This window comes from Capsella rubella, unplaced genomic scaffold (genome assembly GCF_000375325.1).
Source record: "Capsella rubella cultivar Monte Gargano unplaced genomic scaffold, Caprub1_0 scaffold_2, whole genome shotgun sequence".
Lineage (NCBI taxonomy): Eukaryota > Viridiplantae > Streptophyta > Magnoliopsida > Brassicales > Brassicaceae > Capsella > Capsella rubella.
In genome coordinates this window covers 10,856,219-10,881,682 of record NW_006238922.1, presented here as the reverse complement: position 1 = coordinate 10,881,682, position 25,464 = coordinate 10,856,219, and the positions used below count along the sequence as shown (strand labels likewise).

The 25,464-nt window shown below is 36.3% G+C and overlaps 5 protein-coding genes across 6 annotated transcripts; 3 read left to right on the top strand and 2 right to left on the bottom strand.

Annotated features, from left to right (window-relative positions):
* Positions 1-1,649: 1,649 nt before the first annotated feature.
* Positions 1,650-7,054, top strand: LOC17895413 (exportin-T). Its single transcript, XM_006300615.2, has 16 exons — positions 1,650-1,777; positions 1,935-3,702; positions 3,829-3,918; positions 4,027-4,116; positions 4,213-4,317; positions 4,410-4,469; positions 4,636-4,698; positions 4,813-4,908; positions 5,120-5,284; positions 5,461-5,634; positions 5,727-5,792; positions 5,879-5,977; positions 6,059-6,205; positions 6,296-6,453; positions 6,552-6,602; positions 6,690-7,054. Exons 2-14 carry the CDS (start codon positions 1,987-1,989, stop codon positions 6,383-6,385), a joined length of 2,961 nt encoding a protein of 986 aa, XP_006300677.1. The 5' UTR covers positions 1,650-1,777; positions 1,935-1,986; the 3' UTR covers positions 6,386-6,453; positions 6,552-6,602; positions 6,690-7,054.
* A 1,151-nt stretch (positions 7,055-8,205) lies between these two features.
* On the top strand, positions 8,206-12,771 carry LOC17895643 (phenylalanine--tRNA ligase beta subunit, cytoplasmic). Its single transcript, XM_006301988.2, has 19 exons — positions 8,206-8,364; positions 8,450-8,505; positions 8,627-8,724; positions 8,923-9,052; positions 9,147-9,262; positions 9,429-9,495; positions 9,711-9,752; positions 9,990-10,031; positions 10,162-10,238; positions 10,401-10,527; positions 10,600-10,767; positions 11,095-11,223; positions 11,307-11,408; positions 11,526-11,657; positions 11,754-11,828; positions 11,915-12,022; positions 12,135-12,230; positions 12,325-12,408; positions 12,503-12,771. The coding sequence occupies exons 1-19, from the start codon at positions 8,307-8,309 to the stop codon at positions 12,569-12,571; spliced, it is 1,776 nt and encodes a 591-aa protein (XP_006302050.1). The 5' UTR covers positions 8,206-8,306; the 3' UTR covers positions 12,572-12,771.
* A 3,037-nt stretch (positions 12,772-15,808) lies between these two features.
* LOC17896494 (putative receptor-like protein kinase At1g72540) lies at positions 15,809-17,940 on the top strand. Its single transcript, XM_006301406.2, has 5 exons — positions 15,809-16,352; positions 16,475-16,610; positions 16,710-16,846; positions 16,935-17,058; positions 17,144-17,940. The coding sequence occupies exons 1-5, from the start codon at positions 15,951-15,953 to the stop codon at positions 17,698-17,700; spliced, it is 1,356 nt and encodes a 451-aa protein (XP_006301468.2). The 5' UTR covers positions 15,809-15,950; the 3' UTR covers positions 17,701-17,940.
* Positions 17,941-18,475: 535 nt separating this feature from the next.
* LOC17896122 (multiple organellar RNA editing factor 7, mitochondrial) lies at positions 18,476-19,810 on the bottom strand. Of its 2 annotated transcripts, XM_006302802.2 has the most exons (4): positions 19,533-19,810; positions 19,317-19,414; positions 19,146-19,211; positions 18,476-18,897 (listed from the first exon to the last, which is right to left on the bottom strand). In XM_006302802.2, exons 1-4 carry the CDS (start codon positions 19,790-19,792, stop codon positions 18,755-18,757), a joined length of 567 nt encoding a protein of 188 aa, XP_006302864.1. In that variant the 5' UTR covers positions 19,793-19,810; the 3' UTR covers positions 18,476-18,754. The 2 variants fall into 2 exon arrangements, with proteins under 2 accessions (XP_006302864.1, XP_023643659.1); XM_023787891.1 differs by having other exon boundaries at positions 18,801-19,211.
* A 354-nt stretch (positions 19,811-20,164) lies between these two features.
* On the bottom strand, positions 20,165-24,265 carry LOC17896557 (lipoxygenase 4, chloroplastic). Its single transcript, XM_006300542.2, has 6 exons — positions 23,735-24,265; positions 23,318-23,598; positions 22,590-23,154; positions 21,991-22,187; positions 21,328-21,899; positions 20,165-21,058 (listed from the first exon to the last, which is right to left on the bottom strand). The coding sequence occupies exons 1-6, from the start codon at positions 24,138-24,140 to the stop codon at positions 20,302-20,304; spliced, it is 2,778 nt and encodes a 925-aa protein (XP_006300604.1). The 5' UTR covers positions 24,141-24,265; the 3' UTR covers positions 20,165-20,301.
* Positions 24,266-25,464: the final 1,199 nt, after the last annotated feature.

Below are 25,464 nucleotides of genomic sequence, written 5' to 3'. Positions count from 1 at the left end.
TTTGATTCACTTTTTTTTTTCTATAGAATAAGCACGATTACAACGTCAGTGATAAAAATTCTCTAGTGTTGGTAATTTCTTTTTCGAGACGGGCGAGTTATTAAATTGGAAGTAAACGAAAGGTTTTTTTGGTTTGATGTAAAAACTTTGACACACAATGAAAATTAAAAGGAGGTAATTAAAAAGGTTGTTTGAGGTTTAGTTTTAGTTGAATCAAATCAGTTAGAACGAATAGAGTTGTAGCTAGGTTTAATTGAAATGTGTATTTGAGAGAATGACTACACTTGCCGAGATTGGGAATCATCATCATATGTATTTTATCTGTTTGTATAGATCCGCGAAGCATATAAAGCTAATTTCAACCTACTGTATGTACTGTATATTTTTGCTTGCTAGCTAGTTTTTGTTTTGGAATGTTTTTTTTTTGACATAATCTTTAAGCTGATATAAAAAGGGCTACATTGCTCATATATATTTCTAGCAAGCGCAAATGTTAGACGACTTGGACAATTTCTGCTTGCTAGGTTTGTTTATGTTTTTCACCAAATCGGCAGGAATTGAAGTTGAATATTATGCGATCAATAACACCACAAATACTAAACAAAGATGGATTTTTGAGGGTTAGCTTTTTGCCTCTGACTTTGGAGAATGTGCATGGAAGGGTTGGTCATAGACTACTTGGAAAGTTTCCTTTTTAAGAGCTCAATGAAGGTAACATGAACTATGATATATCTGAAGATTTATGATTGTCTTTGAATACCATTAAACATGATTCTAGAAGATTTTTTTAAAAAATATACGTCAGAGTCAATATCTACCACAAAAAGTTTTGTGGTGAATTTATGGATGAAGAAAATATAGGCATTGTTTAATATCCGGATTGAGGAGAATTCAACTCTATTTTGAAATTTCATTATTGAGTTTGATACAATTAGAGTGGCAATTAGAGTGGTGTAATTAGCTAGAACATATTATATATACAATATACATCAATACATTAGAGTCCAATACATATGTTTCTGATTAAATGTAATCTTCCTGTTAATTTTATGTTCCAGTTGTCATGTTTTTACATTATGGAGTGCATGGTTTATACTTTAATTACTTGTTCACCATCCTAGCATTTTTTTAACATTGTTCCATGAGATATACCAATTAATGTAAAACTCTTTGTGCTGTTTTCTCTTAATGGTTTTAAATTACCAAAATTAAATTAATTTATAAATTGTTATAAGCTTAAAAATGGTTTTATACTTCCAAAAGGTATTGCTCTTTCAAAGGGAATCAATTTGGTTCATACAAATACAAAAAGCCCATGGACCTTATTTCTTGAATCGATCTGGTTATAATAGTCATGTATCATGTTAAAATCGGTTTAACTTCAAATTAAAAGTTTATTTATGGTGGCAATAAAAACAATTTACTACAGTATTTCCTAAGATATATCCTTTAATTGCAAATACACTCCAATAATAAAAGTTTCTGCAGGCCTAGAACCAAATAAATTAAAATTAGTGTATAAAAACCCTTACTACGCTATAGTCTTCTTCTCTCTCTCCAAGTCTTACAAATTTCTTCGTATATGATTAAAAATCTTCACAAGAGGAAATTTTCAATAAACTCATAATTTTTATTTATTTATATAGATTTCCTAAAGAAACCTTGAATTCGAAGAAGAGCAGCTCAAACTAGGGTTTCAAATTGCCTTTCCTACTACAGCTCACTCTCAAAAATTCGATCTTTTTTTATCGCACAATCCCCAAGATCCTTACTTCTGGTAAGCCCTCACGCGAAACCCACTCAAAGTTTCGTTTTTTCGTCTTCGTCTTCTTCTTCGCATCAAAATCTGATACGGGAAGAGAACGGTGGTGAAGGATAAGCTAGCTGACGATACTAATTTGAGCCATTGTTTTGACTTGTATGCAAATAAGCAGGACTGGATTTTGAATCTCGGTTTTTGGGGTTTTTTTTGGTGGGGTTAACACAATGGATGACCTTGAAAAGGCAATAGTAATTAGCTTTGACTCTACTGATTCGGCGTTAAAGTCTCAGGCTGTTTCTTATTGTCAGCAAATCAAAGAGACTCCATCTATATGTAGTATCTGTATTGAGAAGTTGTGGTTTTCCAAGGTTGTCCAAGTTCAGTTCTGGTGCTTGCAGACGCTGCAGGATGTTCTGAGTGTTAAATATGTATCCATGAGCTCCGACGAGAAGACTTATGTGAGGAAATCAGTGTTTTCCATGGCGTGTTTGGAGGTTATTGATAATGAGAATGCTGTAAGAGTTGTGGAAGGCCCGCCATTTGTAAAGAACAAGCTTGCACAGGTTTTGGTTACTCTGATCTATTTTGAGTACCCTTTGATTTGGCCTTCGGTGTTTCTTGATTTTATGCCTCACCTGAGCAAAGGGGCAGTTTTCATCGACATGTTTTGTCGGGTTTTGAATTCGTTGGATGATGAGTTGATTAGCTTGGATTACCCCCGGACACCAGAAGAGACATCTGTGGCTGCTCGTGTCAAGGATGCTATGAGGCAACAATGTGTCCCTCAGATTGTTAGAGCATGGTATGAAATTGTATCTTTGTACTGGAATTCCGATCCTGATCTTTCTGCCACTGTGTTAGATTGCATGAGAAGATTTGTCTCTTGGATTGACATTACATTGGTTGCAAATGGTGTATTTGTTCCGTTACTCTTTGAATTGATTTTGTCTGACGGATTGTCTGATCAAGTCCGTGGTGCAGCAGCTGGGTGTGTCTTAGCCATGGTTTCTAAGCGGATGGATCCGCCATCAAAACTGTCCCTTTTGCAGACCCTTCAAATAAGTCGTGTTTTTGGTTTAGTATCCGGAGATGTTGATTCAGAATTGGTATCAGCAATATCTGCTTTGCTTACTGGCTATGCTGTTGAGGTTCTAGAATGCCATAAGCGGTTGAACTCAGAGGAAACCAAGGCACTCTCTATGGATTTTCTGAACGAAGTTCTGCCATCAGTTTTTTATGTCATGCAGAACTGTGAGGTAGATTCTACTTTTAGCATCGTCCAGTTTCTCCAGGGTTACCTTTCCGCTCTGAGAACCCTCCCTGCATTAAAGGAGAAACAGCTGCTCCACATTACACAGATTCTTGAAGTGATAAGAATTCAGATTTGCTATGATCCTATGTATCGTAATAACCTTAATTCACTGGATAAAGTTGGATTGGAAGAGGAAGATAGAATGTCCGAGTTTAGAAAAGATCTCTTTGTCTTATTACGTGCAGTGGGCCGTGTTGCTCCTGAAGTTACTCAGCATTTCATTCGTAACTCACTAGCAAATGCTGTTAAATCCTCATCTGAGAGAAATGTCGAAGAAGTGGAAGCTGCGCTTTCGCTTTTGTATTCATTTGGAGAGTCTATGACCGAGGAGGCCATGAAATCAGGATCTGGGTGTTTGAGTGAACTAATTCCGATGCTCTTGACCACACCGTTCCCCTGTCATTCTCATAGACTAGTTGCACTTGTATACTTAGAAATCATAACACGATACATGAAGTTCATTCAGGAAAATTCCCAGCACATTCCCAATGTTCTTGGTGCTTTCCTTGATGATAGGGGTTTGCATCACCAGAATGTTTATGTGAGCCGTAGAGCATGTTACTTGTTCATGAGAGTCGTGAAATTGTTAAAATCAAAGCTTGTACCTTTCATTGACGAGATCCTGCAGGTAAGGATTGATTTTCTCTTGTCTACAGCTTGTTTGATGAAAGACAGTTTCCATTTCTGCAAATCAGATGTATTCGTTCGTTTATTTTTTGTCTAACCATATATATATATATTTTTTAACTATCAGAGCGTTCAAGATACATTGTCCCAGTTGACCACAATGAACTTTGCTTCAAGAGGACTTTCAGGAACTGAAGATGGCAGTCACATTTTTGAGGTTATGACTACCCCTTAAATCTGCTGTTTCATCTATGTACTTTTGGCTTGGAAATTTGTTTCAGCACCTTAAAATAAAATCTCTAACTCATAATGTGCTTTTCTGTAGGCTATTGGCTTAATCATAGGGTTAGAGGATGTCCCAGCTGAAAAGCAGGCAGATTATCTGTCTTTACTGCTTACCCCTCTCTGTCAACAGGTTTTTCATTTCTACCATTTCGAGTTTCATGAAAATTTTGGCATTGTTTATGGTCAGGTGTACTCACACTCTTTCCATATGATATGGTGGTACTAGATTGAGGCAGGACTTGTGCAAGCAAGAGTTGCAAATTCAGAAGACTTTCCTGTGAAAATTGCAAATATCCAGTTTGCTATTGTGGCAATTAATGCTCTTAGCAAGGTTTGTGCTCTGTTATTCTAGTTTGTCCTAATCGACATCTTAAAATTCCGCCATCTTTTGGGCTTATTCTTACACTTTTACTTGAAATTCAGGGCTTCAGTGAACGTCTTGTCACTGCGAGTCGTCCTGGAATTGGTCTCATGTTTAAGCAGGTTTGTACAGATGGTTCTTTTTCCTCTTAGTAATCATGTATTGCTTTGCGACCTGTTTTTCAATGTTTTAGTACTTATTGCAACTTCAACTGTCGGCTGTATAATTCACTGTACTAATTGAAACTGCTCTCTCTTTTCTAACAATTGGTAACCTTCTCCAATGTAGACACTAGATGTGCTTCTAAGGGTTCTAACTGAATTTCCAAAGGTCGAGCCTTTACGGAGTAAGGTATGAGTTTAGCTGTATGTTAATAAGTAGACATATTGTAATCAGTTGTGTTCCACACTCCTTTCTATTAAGCTAAATCACAGTTCAGTGATTAGCTTTTCCTTTTCGCTGCAGGTGACATCATTCATACACCGTATGGTTGATACTCTTGGATCCTCTGTGTTCCCTTATCTTCCCAAGGCTTTGGAACACCTACTTGCTGACAGTGAGGTATAGCGGAAATTTCAAAGCTCACCTTATATAATTCAATACTCAACTACTTTCATTTCCTCAAATTGATATTTAGTTGAACTCCTACGATTCACCGCCTTTCTGAGAATAATATGTACCGATCAAGATACTTCGTTTTGTGCATTGGTCTTGAGCACACTAATTTAACTTCTTGAACAAAAATTCTTACCGTGTATGTATATTGTTGCAGCCGAAGGATGTGGTTGGTTTCCTGGTGTTACTCAATCAGCTTATCTGCAAGTTCAACAGCGCTCTCTGTGAAATACTGGAAGAAGTATATCCCGTGGTTGCTGGAAGGATTTTCAATGTAATTCCAAGAGATGGAATCCCCTCACGCCCGGGGGCTGTTACTGAGGTACCATTTTTTGTTTGATTTCTTTTTAGCTCAATCTTATTATCTCCACACATGATTTCGTGGCAATTTCGCAACCATAACTTGAGAATTGTTAATATCGTAGCACCCTTGTTTTTTTTTTTACATCAATCGTAGCACCCTTTATATATCCATCATATATCCTTTTTTCTGTGTAGGAAATGAGGGAACTGATAGAGCTTCAAAGGACATTGTATACATTTCTTCATGTGATAGCCACACACGATCTTTCTTCTGTATTTCTTACGCCGAAAAGTAGGGAATACCTAAATCATATGATGCATCTACTTTTATACTCTTGTTGTAATCATAAGGATATTACCGTACGTAAGGTTTGTAACACTTTCCCTTCTGTTGCATATACGTTTGATGATCTTTAACGCTTACTTTTACCCTCTATTTTTATTCTTTGCCATAAAAATAGGCATGCGTACAAATATTTATCAAGCTTGTTAAAGATTGGTGTGCCAAACCATATAACGAGGAGAAGGTATGCTTGCTAAATTATTATTATTAAATGTCTTTTCTATATGGAATAACTACAAAATGTCATAACCAAAAAACATTTGCTTTCAGGTTCCAGGTTTTCAGAATTTCATGATCGATACTTTTGCAACAAATTGCTGTTTGCATAGTGTACTAGATAAATCTTTCGATTTCAGTGATGCAACTACTGTAAGCATAAGAAACTTCAATTCTCTTTCCACGACTGACTGAATTTCATATATCCTTATGCATCTGCATGATTTGACACAGCACGCCTTGTTCGGGGAAATCATCACTGTTCAGAAAGTGATGTATGAAAAATTTGGTAATGCGTTTCTCATGCATCTTATGTCGAAAACTTTTCCATTAGTACATATGCCACAAGATTTGGCGGAGCAGTATTGCCAGAAGTTGCAGGTTTGTTTTACTTCCTCAAACTAGGTAGGTGAAAATCCTGTCATCTTGTGCTTAAACATAGTTTCTCTTTGCACTGTGGGGGTATTCCAGGGGAATGATATCCGGGGATTCAAGTCATACTACCAGTCCCTTATAGAAAATCTCCGGCTTCAACAAAACGGGAGTCACGTATTCAGATAGCATTCGAAATACAGCTAGTCTCATAGAAAGAAAGGTCTCTCAGGTCAATTCAGCTGCGAGCTCTAGAGGTTTAACAAAAAAAATTAAAAACATCTCTTACTTAAAATTTATGGACTTAAGATTTGAAGCAATGTGTTTTTTAATATAATGTTCCATGTGGTTGCAGGTTTCTCCAGATGTAAATATTATTGGCAATGTCTACTTGAGAGACAACAAGGTTTGTTTTCGGCATCTAGATAAGATGATATAAATAGAGATGTTATGTTGTTGCTGTCTTGTGTTGATTTCTTGTCTGGTTCTGCAGATGTACCGTAGTCCCTTAATCATGTTGTTGATTCTATATCTCGGAAGTAGTAGTTTTTTACTGGAGCACAAGACCTTGCAAGTTCTTCCTTCCAGGAGTGCACACACACTCTTGAGCAGATTTGCTGTTTATTTCTTTGTTGTGAGAATTGTCTATATATAAAAAAAAAAAAAAGCCATCATTTTTCGTTTTCGATTGGGTTTATCTCCAAGTTTTGATGATGTTATATAACTTTCTGCATTTCCATGTTTTCTGTTTTTTGTCCATTAAACTAAAAGAGGAAACACAGAGAGACAAAATTTTGGCAGAGGTTTTTCTTTTCTCTAATTTATTTATTTAATTAATATGAAATTAATTTAATTTAATTTATGTTACAGAGCTCAACTAGTTTTTAGTTTGGGGGTACTACGACTTTTATAAGGGAATTTTGTCTTCTATGCCAGTTTTGAAACTCAATCTTCTCTAAGTGCCATTTTTTAAAGCTCCTTTCAAATCCTGCCACAAAGAGTTTAGTATGGACGATTTTGCCCTCAAGCAAATGTTTTGAAAAAAACAAAATCAAAATAAAAAAAAAATCTTGTCCACAAGATCTGGTCCACTAGATCTTGTCCGACATAACTATTTCGAGTCTAGTCCACCAAAATTGGTTCGTCGAATGTTGTCCATCTATAGAGAAATGAATCTTGTCCGTCGAATCTGGTCTGCGAGAACTCGTTATAGTTCACCAGAACTGACTATGGTCTGCCGGAACTCGTCCGCCGGAGTTCTGGTCGAAACTCGTCCGCCGGAGTTCTAGTCGAAATTCGTCCGCCGGAGTTCTGGTCAATTGGAACTGGTCCGCCGGAATTAGTCCGATGGATCTGGTCTGTCAGAATTAGTTCGCTGGATCTAGTCCGTCAGAATTAATCCACTGGATCTAGTCCGCCGAATTTCATCTGCTGGATCTGGTCCGCCGGAATTCGTCTGCTAGATCTCGTCCGCCGGAATAGCTTGTTATTGGAAGAAGAAAAAGAAGATGAAGAAGAAAAAAGAGATAATTATTGAAAAAGAGAAAAATTAGGTTTTAGAAATTTCATTGCTGAGAGGCACCGGAAGTGGCTATGCTCCGCCGGAGTTTGTCCGCCGGATTTTTCTCCCGGATTTGTCCGTCGGATCTGTTATACTAGAACTATTTTTTGTTGGAAAAAGAAAAAAAAAAGATGAAGAAGAGAGAGATAATGAAAGGAAAGGAAAAGGGTAACATGGTCTTTTTACATTGGATCTATGGCATGTTTTGAAAGGAATTATGAAAAATGGCATTTTATAGAAGATTTGGTACTATACATGGCATTCCCCACAATTTTCTCCTTTTATAACGTGTCTGTTCCTCTTGACAATAAAAAAAAAACACAAATGAAATTGATATTATTCGGAAAAAAGGAAGAAAAAAGGAAAAAGAGGAAAAAAAAAAAGGAAAAAGATAATTTAATAATAACGGTAGAAAAAATATATATATGAATCTTCGACTTGGTTTGAGAAACCCTAGTCCCTGAATCTGCACGCACACACACACACACACACTCAAGGACTCGCGTTTACTCTCCTCAGTTTGATATACGGTTCTCGAAGAATTGGAGAATGCCTACCGTCAGTATTGGCAGAGACCGTCTCTTCGCTGCTCTTGGCGAATCCTACAGTAATTCCTTTCATTCAATCCACTTCTTCTCTTTCTCTGATTCCTCATCTTCTTACTCTTCCTCTCATCTTTTTTTTTTTTATAGCTCAGGAAGATTTCGAGGATCTGTGTTTCCGTTTTGGTATCGAGCTTGATGATGTGGTGAGTCTGTCAGTGTCTGAGTGGTACCTTTTTCTCCTTTCTGAACCTTTTTGTGGTTTTGATTTTGATCCTGATTAACTTTTTTTTTTTTTTTTTTGGTATCGATTATCAATTGACTTAGACTACTGAGAAGGCAATTATCAGGAAGGAAAAGCATATTGACGAAGAAGCTGATGATGATGAAGAAATCATCTACAAGATTGAAATTCCTGCCAACAGGTTCATTTTTTGTTTACTCTTCAGCTATGTTGGTTTCGTCTCAAATTGTTTATACCTTTGATAAATTGGTTTCTGACATGTTTTTGCCTGTGATAGTGATGATAGTTGTTGAATAAGTATTAGATAATTAGGGATTTGATGATATTGTTGTGAAGAAGAACAAGATAATTATGGTATTTTGTATCTTAATCTGTGCAGGTATGATTTGCTTTGCCTCGAAGGCCTTGCGCAAGCTCTTCGCGTTTTCAACAAGAAACAGGAGATACCTACGTATACCCTTGCTGATATTACCAAAGACAAGATCCTTCAAATGAAAGTTAAACCAGAGGTTTGTAACATTTATTTTCGCTACCCCCCTTCTGATTTTGCTTCCTTTCTGATTGGAAGTTTATCTATCTAGTTATCATTTTCTTCTTTTGTAGACATCAAGGATTCGACCATTTATTGTATGTGCTGTTTTGAGAGGTGTAACCTTCGATGAGGCTCGTTACAACAGCTTCATCGATCTTCAGGATAAGCTGCATCAGAATATTTGCCGGTTAGTCATAGGATCCTTTTGGTCTCTCTTGTATCATTTCAGTTACTAGCTACCATCATCATTGTGTGACTTGCATTTTGTGATTCAATATTGGCTTCCACTGATTTCCAAGGTTCCATTTTCTTCAAATGGTGTTATGTTCATTTATCTTAGCTACATTTTTCAGGCGAAGATCCCTGGTTGCCATTGGAACTCATGACCTTGACACATTGCAGGGCCCATTCACATACGAGGTAATTGTTTGTTATCATCTTTCCTATTCTTGTTTTTGCCTCTCTAGTGCTCCTCTACCTGTTTGTTTCTTGTATCTGCTCTTATTTTTGTACTTCTCGTAACTAGAAATGCTCATCAAACGTTCATACACTGTTTCTTTTAGTTTATGTAGACACATTCTTTTAGTTGAGCTTTTTCTGTGAGCCATTGACAATATGGTCTTTCCTTTTTTCAGGCTTTGCCGCCAACGGATATAAACTTTGTACCTTTGAAGCAAGTAAGTCAATAACCTTATGGGTTCATCAACTAGTATCTCTGACTTTAAAGTTGTTTCATGTGCCTTGCGTTTCTTGGTCAAATTCTTAATCATTCTTTCTCCTCTGTTATAATGATAATGGTTATAGCATTTTGTCTTTTTTAACTTCTGGTACCATTTCTGTTTTTTTTTTCTTCATAATAACAATTTAGTACAGGTTTGTTTCTTGTATGTACCTAATACTATTCTTGGTCGCAGACAAAGAGCTACAGGGCTGACAAACTAATGGAATTTTACAAGGTAAATAGTTTAGCTTTTACTTTCTGGTCATTGTGTTATGACATTTGCTGCTTTTCCCTAATTATAACTTTTATGAAGCAAACAATCTACGAAAATATACTGAAATGATTGTCTTTACTTTTGTTTGCAGTCAGATATGAAGCTAAAAAAGTTTCTACACATAATCGAGAATTCACCAGTCTTCCCTGTATTGTACGACAGCAAAAGGTAATTGTTTCTTCCTAGTACTTATAAAATTAACTTCTAAAGCTGATGAAGTACAGATGTCTATGAATCTATAATACAGTAATTATTTTCTTGACCAATCACAATAAGTTTCTTATCATAAATGAATTATGTAGTGAAACATAATGAAAGTTCATTTTGCAGAACTGTGTTGTCGTTCCCACCTATTATCAATGGTGCACATTCTGCAATTACCCTGCAGACAAAGAATGTCTTCATTGAATGTACAGCTACTGATTTGACCAAGGCCAAGATTGTTCTGAATACAATGGTATGTTATAAAGAGATCAGAACTATTGTGCTTAACTCATCAATATCTAACTAATCATTCAACGTGTTCCAGGTTACAACATTTTCAGAGTATTGTGAGAGAAAATTTGAGATTGAGCCTGTTGAAGTTACATATGACGACGGGAAGTCATACATCTATCCAGATTTAGCTGTCTATGATATGGAAGTTCCTCTCTCTTATATTACGGACTCAATTGGAGTGTCTTTGGAGGTGGAGCAGGTAATAAATACATCACTTCTGTCAACTTGTTATGAATAAACCACTCAGTTTCTTTCTTGAGATGTCCATTTTAGAGGCTGCAGTGCAAGTAAACCTTGGTATTTCTATAAGGAGATCTCCTTCTGTCTAGCTAATTTGTTCATTAAAATCTTTATGCATCTGCTGCAAAATACAAAACAGACTTGTACTTTCTTAGCTTAGAATTTTTATGACCGGCTTTGCATTCTTCTCTGCTGTGTGTTTTCCTTCAGTTACAAGTCTCTAAATTCTACTCAGCAATGCTGTTAATCATTATTTTTTCTGTGAAATGGGCTTCATATCTTTCAGGTTACAAGTCTGCTGACCCGAATGCAGCTACATGCTGAGCCAACAGAACCTAGTGATAACCAATGTGCCATAAAAGTGCATGTACCTCCCAGCAGGAGTGACGTTCTCCATCCTTGTGATGTTATGGAGGTATATTTCACAATCCAAACCATTCTGTGTTGCTGCCATTATTTGATTCTCTATATAACTTAATGTTTATTTATATTCACCAGGATGTAGCCATTGCCTATGGTTTCAATAACATCCCAACAAGATCGCCTGCTTCGATAAAACCACTGCCTTTGAATGAGCTCACTGATCTTCTCAGAATAGAGGTATGCTCCATTTTGCTTTTCCATCAGCTCACAGTGATCTGTGGTTTACGTGAAGTTAACTTTTTAGCATTTGTTTCTCTTTTTCACAAAGGTTCTCTAAATATTTCTGAATTTTAGATTGCGATGAATGTGTACACCGAGGTGGTAACTTGGATACTATGCTCCCGCAAGGAAAACTTTGCTTTGCTAAACAGAGAGGATGATAACTCAGCCGTAATAATTGAGAACCCGCGGTCTGCTGACTTTGAGGTTCCTCTTTGAGTCCTATGCTTATCTCTTTGTAAGCTTCTCAACTGTTAGTGCTTTGCTAATTGCGAAAAACTGTTTCATTATATGTGGTATTAGGCCATGAGGAGGACTCTCATGCCAGGAATATTGAAGACTGTTGGATCAAACAAAGACCACCCTAAACCAATTAAGGTAAACCCATATCTCTGGTGACTGATTAGCTAGATTGAGATTTAAGTGGCGCTATAATGACAAAACTCTTTCCTTTTGGTTCAAAGATTTATGAAATCAGTGATGTGGCCATGTTGGATGAGAGCAAAGACGTTGGTGCATCCAATCGTCGCCATCTTGCTGCACTACATTGTGGTGCTACTTCTGGATTTGAGGTATGGATTTCCTTTGTTGACAAAAATATCTTCGTTATATTATATCCTATCTTTCTCAAGTTTATGAAACGTCATCAATTGATATGCTTTCGCTGTACAATTTTGGATTCAGCTTATCCATGGCCTAGTCGATAGAATCATGGAAGTGATGGCAATACCATTTGTACCAGTCAATGACAATACCGGATACTATATAAAGCTCTCTCAAGTAAGCTCTCCATTCAATCCTCGACCATCTAATAGTCTCTCTTATAAGCGACTCACTCAAAATCCCAATCTCTCTCTATTGCGTTCTGCAACAGGAGCCTGAGTTTCTACCAGGCAGGCAAGCTAGCATCGTTGTGCGAGGGAAACAAATTGGTAACTTTGGGATCGTGCATCCACAGGTACAATCCTATATCTATCCTTGTTCGATTCAGAAAGTTTGCAGATTATTATATGTTTCAGATCGTTTTCTGTATTTTTATTTGTTTCGAACAGGTTTTGAACAACTTTGACATAACTGATCCATGCTCTTTCGTGGAGATAGACATCCAAGCTCTCTTATAGAGAAGAAACCAACCAAATGTTTTCTTCTGGTTCTTCTTGTCGTTGTGCTCCGTCATTGTCTCAACAGTTGCAGTTCTTGATTTTATGTGTTTGGAAAATATATAGAACACGCTTGAGAGGAGTTTTTACTTAAAAACATTTTACAAAACCTTAAGTTGTTTTTGACCCATTTTGTTGTAATTTATTTTTATTGTCAACTTTTTTGTCGATTATAAATATCATTTTTCTGAAGTTAGTGGAATTAAATATCTAGCCTAAATATCTAGCCAGTCTAATTTAGATTATGATTTTCTCTAACTTTTCCATTATATAAAAACTAGAAGTAGTTTGAAATTAAGGTGGGCGTTGAAAATGTGTATGAGACGTGTAATGAAGATTATTTTGGCACTTGTAGTTGTACGTGTGCATACGTAGTAAAACCGAACAAGACTTGGTGTTTTATTATTAGTAACAAGGGACTTAAGTAATTCTTGAGTTTAATTCTTGCGATTTCAAGTATATATACTAATATAAAAGAAAGAAAAGAAGAGAATACACGTGATTAATATTTGCTCTCTAATATAATAACGATGCGAAAATGGACCAAGGTCAAAAGCAAGCAACCTCTGTCTGTCGAGGAATAATGCTACACTCCGCGGCTGCCACAAAACAAACAAAACCTCGAAATTTCTAAATATTATTATATGTTTATGTTTATGTTTATTTATTTATTTTTTATTTTTTTTCAAATTTACTCAAAATTTTGGGATCCAAAATTCTTGTATATATGTTGAAACACCTGAAATCATGACTACATTTCTCTCTTTTTCGTTTCTTAAATCTTTTTTATATTCACACATTTTTCTTCGTATGGTAAGGTAAGAAAAGGAAAAACTAATTTAAAAAGTCAAAATGTATTTGTCAATCAGTCAAAAGCATTTTTACATTGGAAAATCTATATATATTACACCGTTAGTTCCTTCTCATATAAGTTTCACACTTAATTTGAAGACATATATGTATTTGAATACTTTCATCCATTCTATCGTGTTTTTTCTTCTTAACTTTCTATGATTACTAGCTAGCCGGTTTGATTGAATGGAATGCGTTTGATGATCTCATTCATATTATTCTCATTCAAATCCAAATACATATATATATCTGCAATGATGAAGTCTTGACTTGAAAATTCCAAGTCAAATTAGTTAAACTTCAACCAAGTTAGTTCACTTCGGGGTTCAGTACTTTCAATTCCATTTTGAAATCTCACAAATACATACCATATCTGCATCACTGTATAAACTAAACATATATAAAGTATAATTTACATAGTTTTGCTTATACCCCCTCTAGAAGCAATTGATGAATTGTCGACAAAAAAAAAAAAAAGAAGCAATTGATGAACAATAATAAGGTAGTTTGTGAATTTGAAGATATTTGCTTCACGTGCTAAATGTGTCAACGGACTGTTCTTATCAGTTCACATCTTTGTCTAGTTAATCTAACCTTTTTCTTTCTTTCAACATCCACCAGTGTATATGTCACGTCTCACTAAATTCGGAGTGAACCTGTTTTTTCATATATCATCTTTGCATAATATATCCAAATGACCATACGTGCAACATATTGTTTGAAGTAGAATCGAACTCCAAATCTCACGAGTTGTATCCATAAAACCCCAAACAACTCAACCACCACAGGCGACTTTGTTTGAGCCAACTTTTTTTGTTTGTTAAAGAGCATACATAATATACAATGAGATTAGGCTACGTAACTTTTATATTATATCTTTCAAGTCTCCTTAAAATCAGATTCCTCAAAAAAAAAAAAAAAAAAAAAAAAAAAAAAAAAAAAAAAAAAAAAAAACTCTACGAAACTACTCTTTATGTTCATATGATACTATAGTTTATAGGATTAAAGAAAAAAGAGAGACTAGGTTAGCGAAAAGTATGTTATTAAGAAACGAATTATTCAATAGAGGGTTAAAATATTTGGCATAAAGTTGTTGCCATGTCGCCCTCAAAAAGCTTTAAAATGTTGAAAAGTAAATTAAATGATAATGAACAAATTGACCTTAACGAAAAAAAAGCAAATCTCCCTCCTCTTCGTATATTATTAATAACTACTCTTTTTTTTTTTGAAAAAAAAATATAAATATATAGATTGGTGCACCATCTCATACGGCTAACCACGTAGTATTTTGAATTTCATCCACGAATAATAAAATATAAATCAACATAATTTTCTTGCGCATGCAACATTATTATTTTTAAGTGTGACACACGATACACGAGTAAGATTTTGTGGAATCATTAATTAGTTATGCAAAATTTAGTGGAATTCTCTTAGTTCTATATAAAAAGCAAACTTGCATAAATTCGATCTTAATCGTTAAACAAAAAAATGGTACATGACAGTATCTAAAAAGATTACTATAAATTTCATCATTTTCTGAATATATTAACCACAATTGTTATATATATACTAATCAAATAGATTTGACAATAGTGATTGTATATTTTCTCTTTAACAACTCAGCCTAACGGAGAAAACAAAGGAGACAATTGTTTTAAGTCAATGGTAATGGCCAAAGGTATTGGATTACATTCCAAACTTTCACAATGACAGACAAATTAATCCAACCTCTTATTATTTTGTTAATCCAACTAGATTAATCTTATTGTTGACAGAACTAACATAATATATTTAGTAGAAGCAACATCTTCTTCTAGATGAAAATGAATATATGATACATTTAATATAACCAATTCATTAACAACTTACAAGTGTATGATAGGTAGTCCAATTAGCAAAAAATTAGAGTATGAGATGGCTTGAGATAGTCAAAGTTTTTAGATCCAAAGATACCTCTTCAACTATTTTTGTTTTGCCAGCGTTACCTCTTAGCTAATTTATTCTCAGAAATTTAGTCTAAATTAGCATATAACTAACCAAAACATTAGGTTGAAATTAAATAGGAAAAAAAAAGTAAGCTAAAAATTGGAATGATTTTAGAAACAGAAACTTTGTTTTTGGTAGTTTGGAAAATATCTTATGCAACTTCATAAATAGAGTTTTGTGTCCAAATAAAAACATAAAGTGTGAAATTGCAGAAATAACGAAAGAGTTAGTTTAAGAAAAATCTTACTCATTTGTATATTATTAACATTTGATATTATACTTAGTGGCAACAAATGCCATCCCTCTTGGATGGCTTTATAAGACTAAGAGACTTACTTTTTAAAGAGTCTTCACCTCTCTCTCACCTCTCTCTCTTCACTTTCTAACAATTTTCAAAGAAGCTTCATAATCTCTATATATATTCATTCAGCAACAAGAAACTAATACAAGCCATTAAACATAGTATAGACAAAACACAGAGAGCTCCCTTCAGTTGCAGATGAAACCAATGAGATTTTCTTGGAAGAATATATGTCTTCCCATAAGCTGCATCAGTAACACAAACCAGAAGACTGCAACAAACCCATCAAAGGAAAGACTTCTTCTGCTCTCCAGACAAACCTCTGTTCCAAGCAAAGTCTACATGTCGGATTTCAGCAATTCAACCATCTCACTCAACGACTTCTCAAACTCTTTCCTCATAAACATTCACATCTTCTCCTACGAAGAGCTCAAAACGATCACACAAGGCTTCTCAAAGTATAATTACCTCGGTGAAGGAGGATTCGGGGAAGTCTACAAAGGTTTCGTTGATGATACCCTCAAGACTGGTTTGAAAGCTCAGCCTGTTGCTGTTAAGGCCTTGAAACGAGAAGGTGGACAAGGACATAGAGAGTGGTTGGTAATGATTTTTCTCCATCTGCATATTCATAAATCACATTTCAAGTATTATATGTTACATCTCATACCAGAATGGGATCATCAAAACTAAAGAAAAAAAAACGTTTCTTTGGGATTCTGCAGGCTGAAGTTATAATCCTTGGTCAGTTGAAGCATCCCCATCTGGTGAGATTGGTCGGGTACTGCTGTGAGGATGATCACAGGCTTCTTGTCTACGAATACATGGAACGAGGCAATCTGGAAGAACATTTATTTCAAAGTGAGTCGCTTAAAAGATCGAAAAAAAAAAAGACTTGAAAAATAATTGATATAGAGATACAGATTACTAACAATATCAGTACTATTTGGTGCAATGCAGAGTATGGTGGAGCCTTGCCTTGGTTAACAAGAGTGAAGATTCTACTTGGTGCTGCGAAAGGCCTTGAGTTCCTTCACAAACAAGAGAAACCTGTCATATACAGAGATTTTAAGCCTTCCAACATCCTCTTGAGCTCGGTAATTCAAATGCTTCTCTTCTTATTTTGCATTACCAACTATCTATTATCATGTCAAATAACTTGAATCTCATATCTGAAACTTACAGGACTTCAGCTCTAAGCTTTCAGATTTCGGCTTAGCCACAGATGGATCAGAGGAAGGAGACTCAAGCTTTACCAAAAGTGTAATGGGCACAGAAGGCTATGCAGCTCCGGAATACATCTCAGCAGGTTAAACAACATAAGGATAAGAATACTTGTTATAAACCACATAGCCGTTGCATTCTTAGCTTACATGTTTCATGCTGCATTTCAGGTCATTTGACAACAATGAGCGACGTGTTCAGTTTCGGGGTGGTGCTTTTAGAGATGCTAACTGCTAGAAACGCAGTTGAGAAGTACCGGGCAAAGAGAGGGAGGAACCTAGTGGAATGGGCAAGGCCCATGTTAAAGGATCCCAACAAGCTTGAACGGATCATAGACCCGAGTCTCGAAGGGAAATACTCAGTTGAAGGCATCAGGAAGGTAGCGGTTTTAACTTACCAATGCCTGAGCCACAATCCTAAGTCACGACCCACTATGACCACTGCTGTCAAGACCCTACAGCCTATCTTAGACCTCAAAGACATCCAAAACGGACCGTTTGTGTACATAGTTCCAGTGGCAGGTTCAAACGAAGTTCATGACATCAAATGTAAAGATGATGTCAAAGTCGTAAAAGAGGAAACAGAGAAGGAGATAAAAGTCTGTCCACGACGTCAAGCAGGTCGAAAGAACAGACGTAAACACAAGGCAATGAGGTCTCGTGCAGTATATTCAGACACTGCTCTGTACAAGAGTCTAGGAACCAGTTTGTATACCCCGGCCAACTAAATTGGTGAACAAAATACAAAATTATTTAATTTTTATACAGGTATAGATATTAGGATACGTTAGTATACAGGGAAAATACCAAAAAGGTTGTGTTAGATAAATGAAAATACCATAAGGTTTCATGAAATTCTGCAAATGTTGTGATAGAAACATAGCTTAAAAAGTGAGCTAAATAGATATTTAGCAGTCATTTTTCAATTTTGTAACCTCAGATGTATAAGTCTGAATTGTATGCGTGTTCAAAAGGGACAGTATTACTTGGTTTTTTTTCTACCACAAAGACTCAACATCAAATCCTAAATTGACTGTAGTTCACCAACTAAGAATTTCAGTGGTAAGCTTGTTGTTCCTAGTCAATGTTTTAGAATCTGGGTACATACGCAAGCATGCTCCAAATTCAGACAAATTAGTTTAATATGAAGACAAGATTAAGTTACATACCTTGGTCATGAAGAAAGACTTCTCATCTTACCAAACCCCACTCAAAAAGACGTGTAGGAAAACTCTTCTGTGGTTGCTTTCGTCTTCTCTAATTTCTATATGGTCCTGATTGGCAAACGAACAATAAGAAGTAGCCATTTGGTGGATCAGTCTATTTCTATGGAGACTTCAATACCTAACAGTAATGACAACTGAAGCAATACAGAGAACTGTGGTGATTCTGCAAAAGAGCTAAACGAAACTAGATTATCCAATTTCCATGATATCTCAGTAAAAAATTACAGATCAACTACTGGCACTGGCTTACATCATCACGTAATTTCAAGTTCTATGATTCACTGAAACATATGATTCTATATATGCAATAAAATCTCTACAGTCACTAGAAGACACATTCCTGTTAGCTTCTAAGTTCAGTAGCTAGACAATGAAGTGGAATCTACTCAATATCTTGGATTGATTGATATATTGAATAACCTTTTATCACTACCATTACACCTTGGATTCTTTACAACAGCTCATATTAAGTAAACACTAGAAGTCATTCCAGAAAATCTTCAGTCTTGAGTGCCACACTGAAGCAAGAAGACTTCCAAATACCAAATATCTTCAACTAGATCGCCTTTTTCTTTCTTTTCCTCCTAGGCTTTATTTTTACTACTCGATTCTTAGCATCCTCGTCAGTTTGATCTCGTAGCCAGTCCGCATGATACTTCTCATCGTATGGAACAACCTCTCCATCGACAAATGGCTCTCCTGCAGAAAACGAAACATGTCCAAGGGAAGGAAAAAAATAGTGCTGCAGGTACTAAATTTAAAGGCTAAACATCCTTTTGTTCACAAAAGAAACCCAACAATATGAGAATGAGCACAGAATCTTAAAAATCTTGAGATATATAGGTTAATAAAAATCTTGAGATATATGAGAATGAGCACAGAATCTGTAGATTCATACAAGCAACAGAGCCAACGAAAAGAAACAAAACTTAAGCAGCAAAGCAAACCTCCATATCGATTGTCACCATCAACTATGAAAGAATCTGGTAGAACCCATCTGACATCAGGCAGAGCTGCAATCAAATACAAGCACAAGTTACAGCATTTGCCACAAAACTAGGAATAAATGAACAAAAAGTGTCCAAAGAAAGAAGACGAGATTAAAATTGTAATAATACATCTGATCTTGTTAGTCAAAGGTTCATGAACCCTGCAGCCAAATGCATAGTAGTACTTTGTGGATACAGAATATATCGATTTCTTCGCTTCTTCTTCGCTACACACACAACACAAACAAAGTAACCTCAAAATCATATATACCAAAAAGCTTCGATTTTTATGCTTTTTGATTGCAATTTATCGCTAAAACTATATTTCTTTTTTGTATTAGTTACCTCCCAAGAGCCATGGCTAGGGTTCTGACAAAGCCTTGGACGATGTGATCACGAGGTGGGTATCCATTGGGAGGCTTCATGAGTACAAGCCAGTGCTTGTAATCGCATCCCTCTACTAAACTTGGCACCGGTATCATCTCAGAGCAACGAGTCGCATCCGAGTTAACGGAACCAGAGCTTCCGGAGAACGGAAACAACGGAGGAAGTCGAAACCGGACGGCCGCCGTCAAGTTTAACGGTTTTCTGATAATGCTCGCCATTGATAAAATTGGTCCAACAACATTAAACGATGAAACCTCAATAACGTCAAACCTTAGGTGAACCAACTTTTGGTTTGGTTTGGTTTGGAAATCCAAATTACTGTCTGTGTTATATTATCATTTATTTTGAAGTTTTGATTACCAAAATGGCAAAATCATGTGGTATTAGTTTACGGGACACAGTATAAAATTACTGTTGAGTGAGTACAATATATATCTCTTAAGATCATATAAAAAATTTCGTGTAAGAAAAAACATAACAATGGTTTTTTTTTTGTGGCAATTTTAACTTAGCCACAATTTTAGTCACATATGTGATTAGAGTTGAATTTTATGAATAAAACTTTATATATTTATGTCGTCTACACACAATTTTTCAATATAATAAAGTTCTCTTAAATTCTTGAAAATATATTTACAACTATTAATTAACAAATAAACCCTACAGATTATTCGCTTCGAAAATCTATTTATTTACTTAATAAGCTAGACTTAAAAATTTAGTATTTCTATATCGAAACACTATTAGGGACACCTCTACACGTAACACCAGGTTCAGAACTAGGAGCCATCAACTCATACGGCAAAACTCCGGCTCCACACCGGTTCCTACGGCTAGGATCACTATTTCTCTTATCTATCTCCTTCTCTATTCGTCCTATCTCCGCCGAGAATCCATAAAACGCATCTACGATCTCAGCATCTCCGGTCCATATCGACGGCTGTTGTCTCTCTCCGATATACTCCTCATCTGGCGAATGCGTAGACAATGTATCAACCACCGCCATAAACTTCGTCGTCTGTAACAAACTCGGCATCGACGAGAAAAAATACTTTTGAGGATCTTCCATAAAACTCGCGAACTCGGGGTCTGACTCGTCGGGAATCAACCGCCGCATCAACGGTGGCCGGTTCGGGACGTAACCACCGTAAGGGTATTGTCCGAAGTTGAGTGCGGCGTGTTGTGCGGATGCGAGCCAGACGATGGTGGTGATGATGGAGACGAGGTCTTCGACGGTGGAAAGCTTCGGCCACCACTCGGCGTCGCGGTGGTCGGCGTGGCCTACGTTGATAGATTCTGAGTACCAGGCTTGGAGCTCTGAATCGTTTTGGATTAAGTTCGAGTTTGGGTAATAACGTTCCACGTAGGTTCGGACCCAAGTTTGGATTGCTGACCATAATAAGAGACCATCGTTGGCGTATGGGTAGTCTTCGACAAGTAATTTCAAACCATGTGGTTCTGTTGGATCAGGAACAGCCATTCCCCTGAAAATTAATAATTAAAAAAAAAAAAAAAGTTAGATTCTATACAACAATTTTTATATGAAAACAAAATAGGAAAAAACCAAATTTAACCAGACAATAAAATATCTATTTTACTAGTACTACTATATTATATCCATTATTAGTTTATTACTATACCCTCTACAGTATTATGAGTTTCGTTAGATTTAGACATTTAGTGTAACAGTATGTTATAAATTGAGGTACTTAACAATTAGTTTAGTGCATTTTCAAGAGTAATGAGACATTACCTTCGGATGAGATCAGCAGGGAGACCTTCCATATCGAACCGCCATTTGTTCTTATAAGCAGCGGAGCTAATCTCTAGACCGTATTGACCAGCTGTGAAGCATTGTTCAATCACACCGTCCGCACTGATCAAAGTTTGTCGTGCGACGGCATTGATTTCTAAAGTGTACCTCATGTGAGGGTCTAATAACTTGAATATCGGATGCATTGCGCTCAACTGTCTATGAGCAGCTAATATAAACGGCTCCAGACACGCATGTGTACGTAACCAATGGTTCACAAGCTGGTGGACACCAGCGTCGTTGGACCCAACGTGGGCCTTGGCTAGCTGCCACATCCAGTTGGAGGTTGCGTCTACAGGAGGTGTGACCACGCGCTTGGACTTTCGGGTTGAGCCTGATTGTGGAGGAAGGCTAAGCTCAATGGCTATAGGCTTGAGTGTACCGAGACGGGTCAAGAACATTATGGTTCTAGTCGCGTAAGCCTTACGTCCATCAAGCGCGTTGATTTGGTCTAGAAATGGTAAGTATATGTCATGGTAGTCCACCATAAACAAACGGTTCGTCTCCACCGCCTAAAGTTCAGTTAAAAAGAAAGATTAAAATCAGTAATTTAAATATTTGTAAATGTTGTGAGAGTTATTGAGATCATATAAATATACGTACTTGTTGTACGGATAAGCCGTCAAGGTGACCGATGATGTGGTCTTCGGTGAGAGCGGAGTGAAGACCAGGTCCATAGATTTCGTGGTCAAGGTTGCTGACCGGTGGGTAAGTCGTGACTCGTTCTATGTTGACCGGGTTGATCCCAGCTAAGGCTTGGCGTGCGAACTCGTCATCTCTAAGCCACGCGTATTTATCCTCTATATTAAAGTAAAAAAAAGAGTCATTAGATAATTTCTTTAAACTACATGATTCAAGTAAGCATAAAACAAAAACACGCTTTTAATTAATTATCCCCAAACTAACTGTAACTACCACCACTATAGCGAAATTTAACGTTTAGTGGGAAGAACAAATAAACAAACGAATTAAGCACGTGAATCATATTTCTTGAACAAAGGGAATCTAAGAGGGGAAGCTTCACTTCACTGTTGGTTATATAGCAAACCATAAAATAAAGGTGAAAAATTGGTAATGATTGGTTCTTCAACGGCATGTGATTGCACATGTGTTAAACTTACGAACCTCGTAGTATCATGTAGATAAACGAGTTAATGACGTATAATTAAAAAGTTGTCAGAAGTAATTAAAAATGTGCTTACTTGAAACTATTTTAGGAGTGTCGTATCTAAGCAATCCTTCGCTAGATTTTTGGAGGGTAGTGACGATCTTAGGCAAAGGGAACTTCTTGAACATATCATCTTCAAACCCTAACTTGAGAAGTAAGCCTTCTTTGTATAGACTATCGATCTCACCGAAGTTAGCGAAGTCCTCAGCCAAGATGCTAGCTTTTAAAGAAGGTATAAGGTTGTGTAAAACAGCCTTGAGTCTACACGCAGCAAAGGTGTTCTGCTTAGACTCTTCGAACTGCTCATCCCTTGGCACATACATCGGTAACGGTTTCTCCACCCGTCTCTCGGACATCAGATCCGTGTCTGTAGAAGGCCGGCCGGTTCGACAGCGTCTAGGGTAAGGAAACTTACGACCGCCAAATGTGGGACGGGATAGTTCAGAAGATATGTCTGGGTTCCCAATGTCGTTGTAGACATCATAATCATAGATTCTGTCTGATAGTTTCCTCTCTCCTTTCCCATTTCCTCTTAGACTCTCCAACTCCTTCTCCCTTAATTTTTGTAGACCCGAAGGTGTCTCGTTCGGCAAGTACGGCTGCGGAAAATTCAAACAACAGTTAATTTTTTTATCCAAACAATATATAGTTGGACGTCACATTTGTTTAATTAAAGACAATATTTGGACATTTGGACCCACCATGATATGATGATATCTACGATCACATTTAATGCGTTTTAATTAAGATTGAATTAGTTACCTGATTAGTGAAGAAAATTCGTTTGGATGGATGGTCTTTTAGGGATTGGACCCAAGAGTTGCAGGGGAAGTGAACAGGGCCACATGCGAAACCTTCGATGGTGATGCTCTCAAGGAAGAACTCTTTTTGGTGTTTGTTGCTCACCGTGATGGCTCCCGGACAACCAAAGGCGGAGTCAACCGTGAACTCCGCTGTGTAATGGACTTTCTCCGCCTTTGAATTCGATTTCTTTGACCAGTCTTTCAATACCGCGGCTTTACTCTTCTTTGGCTCATTCGTTTCTGTTACAAAGTTTGACAATTTTTTTGGGTAAATTAGTCCAAGAAAACAAAAAAAAATCAAACTTTGACCTTACAAGATTTAAAAAATACTCAAAAATGAAAATTGTTTTTCATTTTTTTTTTTTAAATGACTTACTTGGGTCAACTTGGGTGCTAATAAGCTCCAAGACGACGTTTCTACCGATTTTATCAGTAAAAGCATCCAAATGCTTAACCAAAGTTTCTTTAAAGTCCTCTTTGTTCTTGTTCCTCACCGTCGCAACAGCTCTCACCTTAAACTTGACCGTCTTCTCCTCCTCCTTATTTTCATCCTTCTCCTGTTTCCTACCGACGGTGTTAATACGCAGCGTTTTAACCAAATCCTCGCTGATGGCGGCCACGATGCTACCTGAGTTAGCAGCTCTCATCGGTCTCGGATCAAAAGGGTTGATGGAGAAGTGCGTCCTCTGTGTCCTCTTCTTGGTGGAGAAACGCGGTTGAAACGGAAGTGACGATCTCTCGAAAATGAGACGAGAACCCATTAACTCATTAGCTAAGGCCATTTTAAACAAATGAAATTAATTAGTAGAACTAACTAATCTATAAAGCTGAGTGTTTAGTTGAATGAGCTGGTAGAAAAAGAAATATATAAAGAAAGGCTTTCAAAGAATGAGTTTGAGAGCTTTTCTTCTTTATTTATTTGGTGCGTTCTGATTACTAAAGAAGCGGCAGGTCACAGCTATTTATATTATGCGACTGATAAGAGAGACCAAAAGGAAAGAGAGCTTTGTCGCCGTCCACACGTTTTTTTAATTGGAATATTCCGAGTTACTTGTCTTCTTTCCTTTCGTCAAATCATATTTTTATTCGTCTATTATTAGTAACAAAATATTTGAAACACGAAGATAACTATTCAAAACTAAACTTGTTCTTAGATTTTCTTTTTATGAACAATAAGGACACTTCAATGTTCAACATTAGATAACTTTCAACACTTTCACTAAATACAAAAGGAAAAAAAAAGTGAATTATTGACACCTCCGAAAAAATATGACTTGCATCACAGAAATTTTACAAAAGTTTTTTTTTTCAGTTGCAAAGAAGGACTTTTAACCCAAAAAAAAAAAAAGTTGCAAGTGTATTTTTTATTTATACTAAAAAAAAAAAGCTTAACAAAAAAAATGATACGCTAATTAAGTCAAACTGAGTTCCGAGTCAGAGACGAACGCGTCTTAAAAAGGGTTAAAAGGAAGCAAAGGAGGAAGTTAATAAATATTAAATGACAGTATTGTCCTTAGTCTTTCCTGAAATGGTGATTGATATATCCCAAGGAGGCAAGGCTCGTCAAATAAAGTTTACATATCCCTTTACTTTATTTATATTTATATAAAAACAAAAAACACACAACACAAGTGAAGTAAATAAAATAATTCGAGCATCGGACTTTGAAGATCGGTTTGTGATCGTTTTAATGAAACTGTGGATTTATTATATATACTCCATGAGAAAATATTATTGTATAAAATAATTACAACGAAATAATTCTAAAAGTAACCTGAAATGGTAATTATATATGATATCTTGCGCTCCATCAAAGAAAGTTGAACATGTCCCGGACATATATACTATCATGTGGAAAATAAAATAATTATCGAGCTCATATTTCTTATTTAGAATCATTTATATCGGAATTTTTTAACATGCGTTTAATACATCGTTTAGTTAAGATTACTACTGTGTATGTACTCAATTTTTAACATCCATTTGTTTCATAAATTTCTCTCTGATCCGAAGCTATAATTTGGTTTATTATCCACAAACTGTCGATATGCATGTCCGCACGCAAGCACTTATCAAAATCAAAAGTTATATTCGTCATGCATGTAC

Bases quoted from the DNA above. Each gene is read 5' to 3' on its own strand.
- LOC17895413 (XM_006300615.2), top strand. From the start codon at position 1,987: ATGGATGACCTTGAAAAGGCAATAGTAATTAGCTTTGACTCTACTGAT. The intron at 5,635-5,726 runs GTTTGTAACACT...CCATAAAAATAG, and splicing joins AGGATATTACCGTACGTAAG to GCATGCGTACAAATATTTAT. The intron at 6,206-6,295 runs GTTTGTTTTACT...GGGGTATTCCAG, and splicing joins AGTATTGCCAGAAGTTGCAG to GGGAATGATATCCGGGGATT.
- LOC17895643 (XM_006301988.2), top strand. From the start codon at position 8,307: ATGCCTACCGTCAGTATTGGCAGAGACCGTCTCTTCGCTGCTCTTGGC. The intron at 9,753-9,989 runs GTAAGTCAATAA...TCTTGGTCGCAG, and splicing joins ACTTTGTACCTTTGAAGCAA to ACAAAGAGCTACAGGGCTGA. The intron at 11,409-11,525 runs GTATGCTCCATT...TCTGAATTTTAG, and splicing joins CTGATCTTCTCAGAATAGAG to ATTGCGATGAATGTGTACAC.
- LOC17896494 (XM_006301406.2), top strand. From the start codon at position 15,951: ATGAAACCAATGAGATTTTCTTGGAAGAATATATGTCTTCCCATAAGC. The intron at 16,611-16,709 runs GTGAGTCGCTTA...GGTGCAATGCAG, and splicing joins GGAAGAACATTTATTTCAAA to AGTATGGTGGAGCCTTGCCT. The intron at 17,059-17,143 runs GTTAAACAACAT...GCTGCATTTCAG, and splicing joins TCCGGAATACATCTCAGCAG to GTCATTTGACAACAATGAGC.
- LOC17896122 (XM_023787891.1), bottom strand. From the start codon at position 19,792: ATGGCGAGCATTATCAGAAAACCGTTAAACTTGACGGCGGCCGTCCGG. The intron at 19,415-19,532 runs GTAACTAATACA...TTGTGTGTGTAG, and splicing joins CTAGCCATGGCTCTTGGGAG to CGAAGAAGAAGCGAAGAAAT. The intron at 19,212-19,316 runs GTATTATTACAA...ATTTGATTGCAG, and splicing joins TTTGACTAACAAGATCAGAT to CTCTGCCTGATGTCAGATGG.
- LOC17896557 (XM_006300542.2), bottom strand. From the start codon at position 24,140: ATGGCCTTAGCTAATGAGTTAATGGGTTCTCGTCTCATTTTCGAGAGA. The intron at 23,599-23,734 runs GTAAGTCATTTA...ACTTTGTAACAG, and splicing joins TAGCACCCAAGTTGACCCAA to AAACGAATGAGCCAAAGAAG. The intron at 23,155-23,317 runs GTAACTAATTCA...AATTTTCCGCAG, and splicing joins GAATTTTCTTCACTAATCAG to CCGTACTTGCCGAACGAGAC.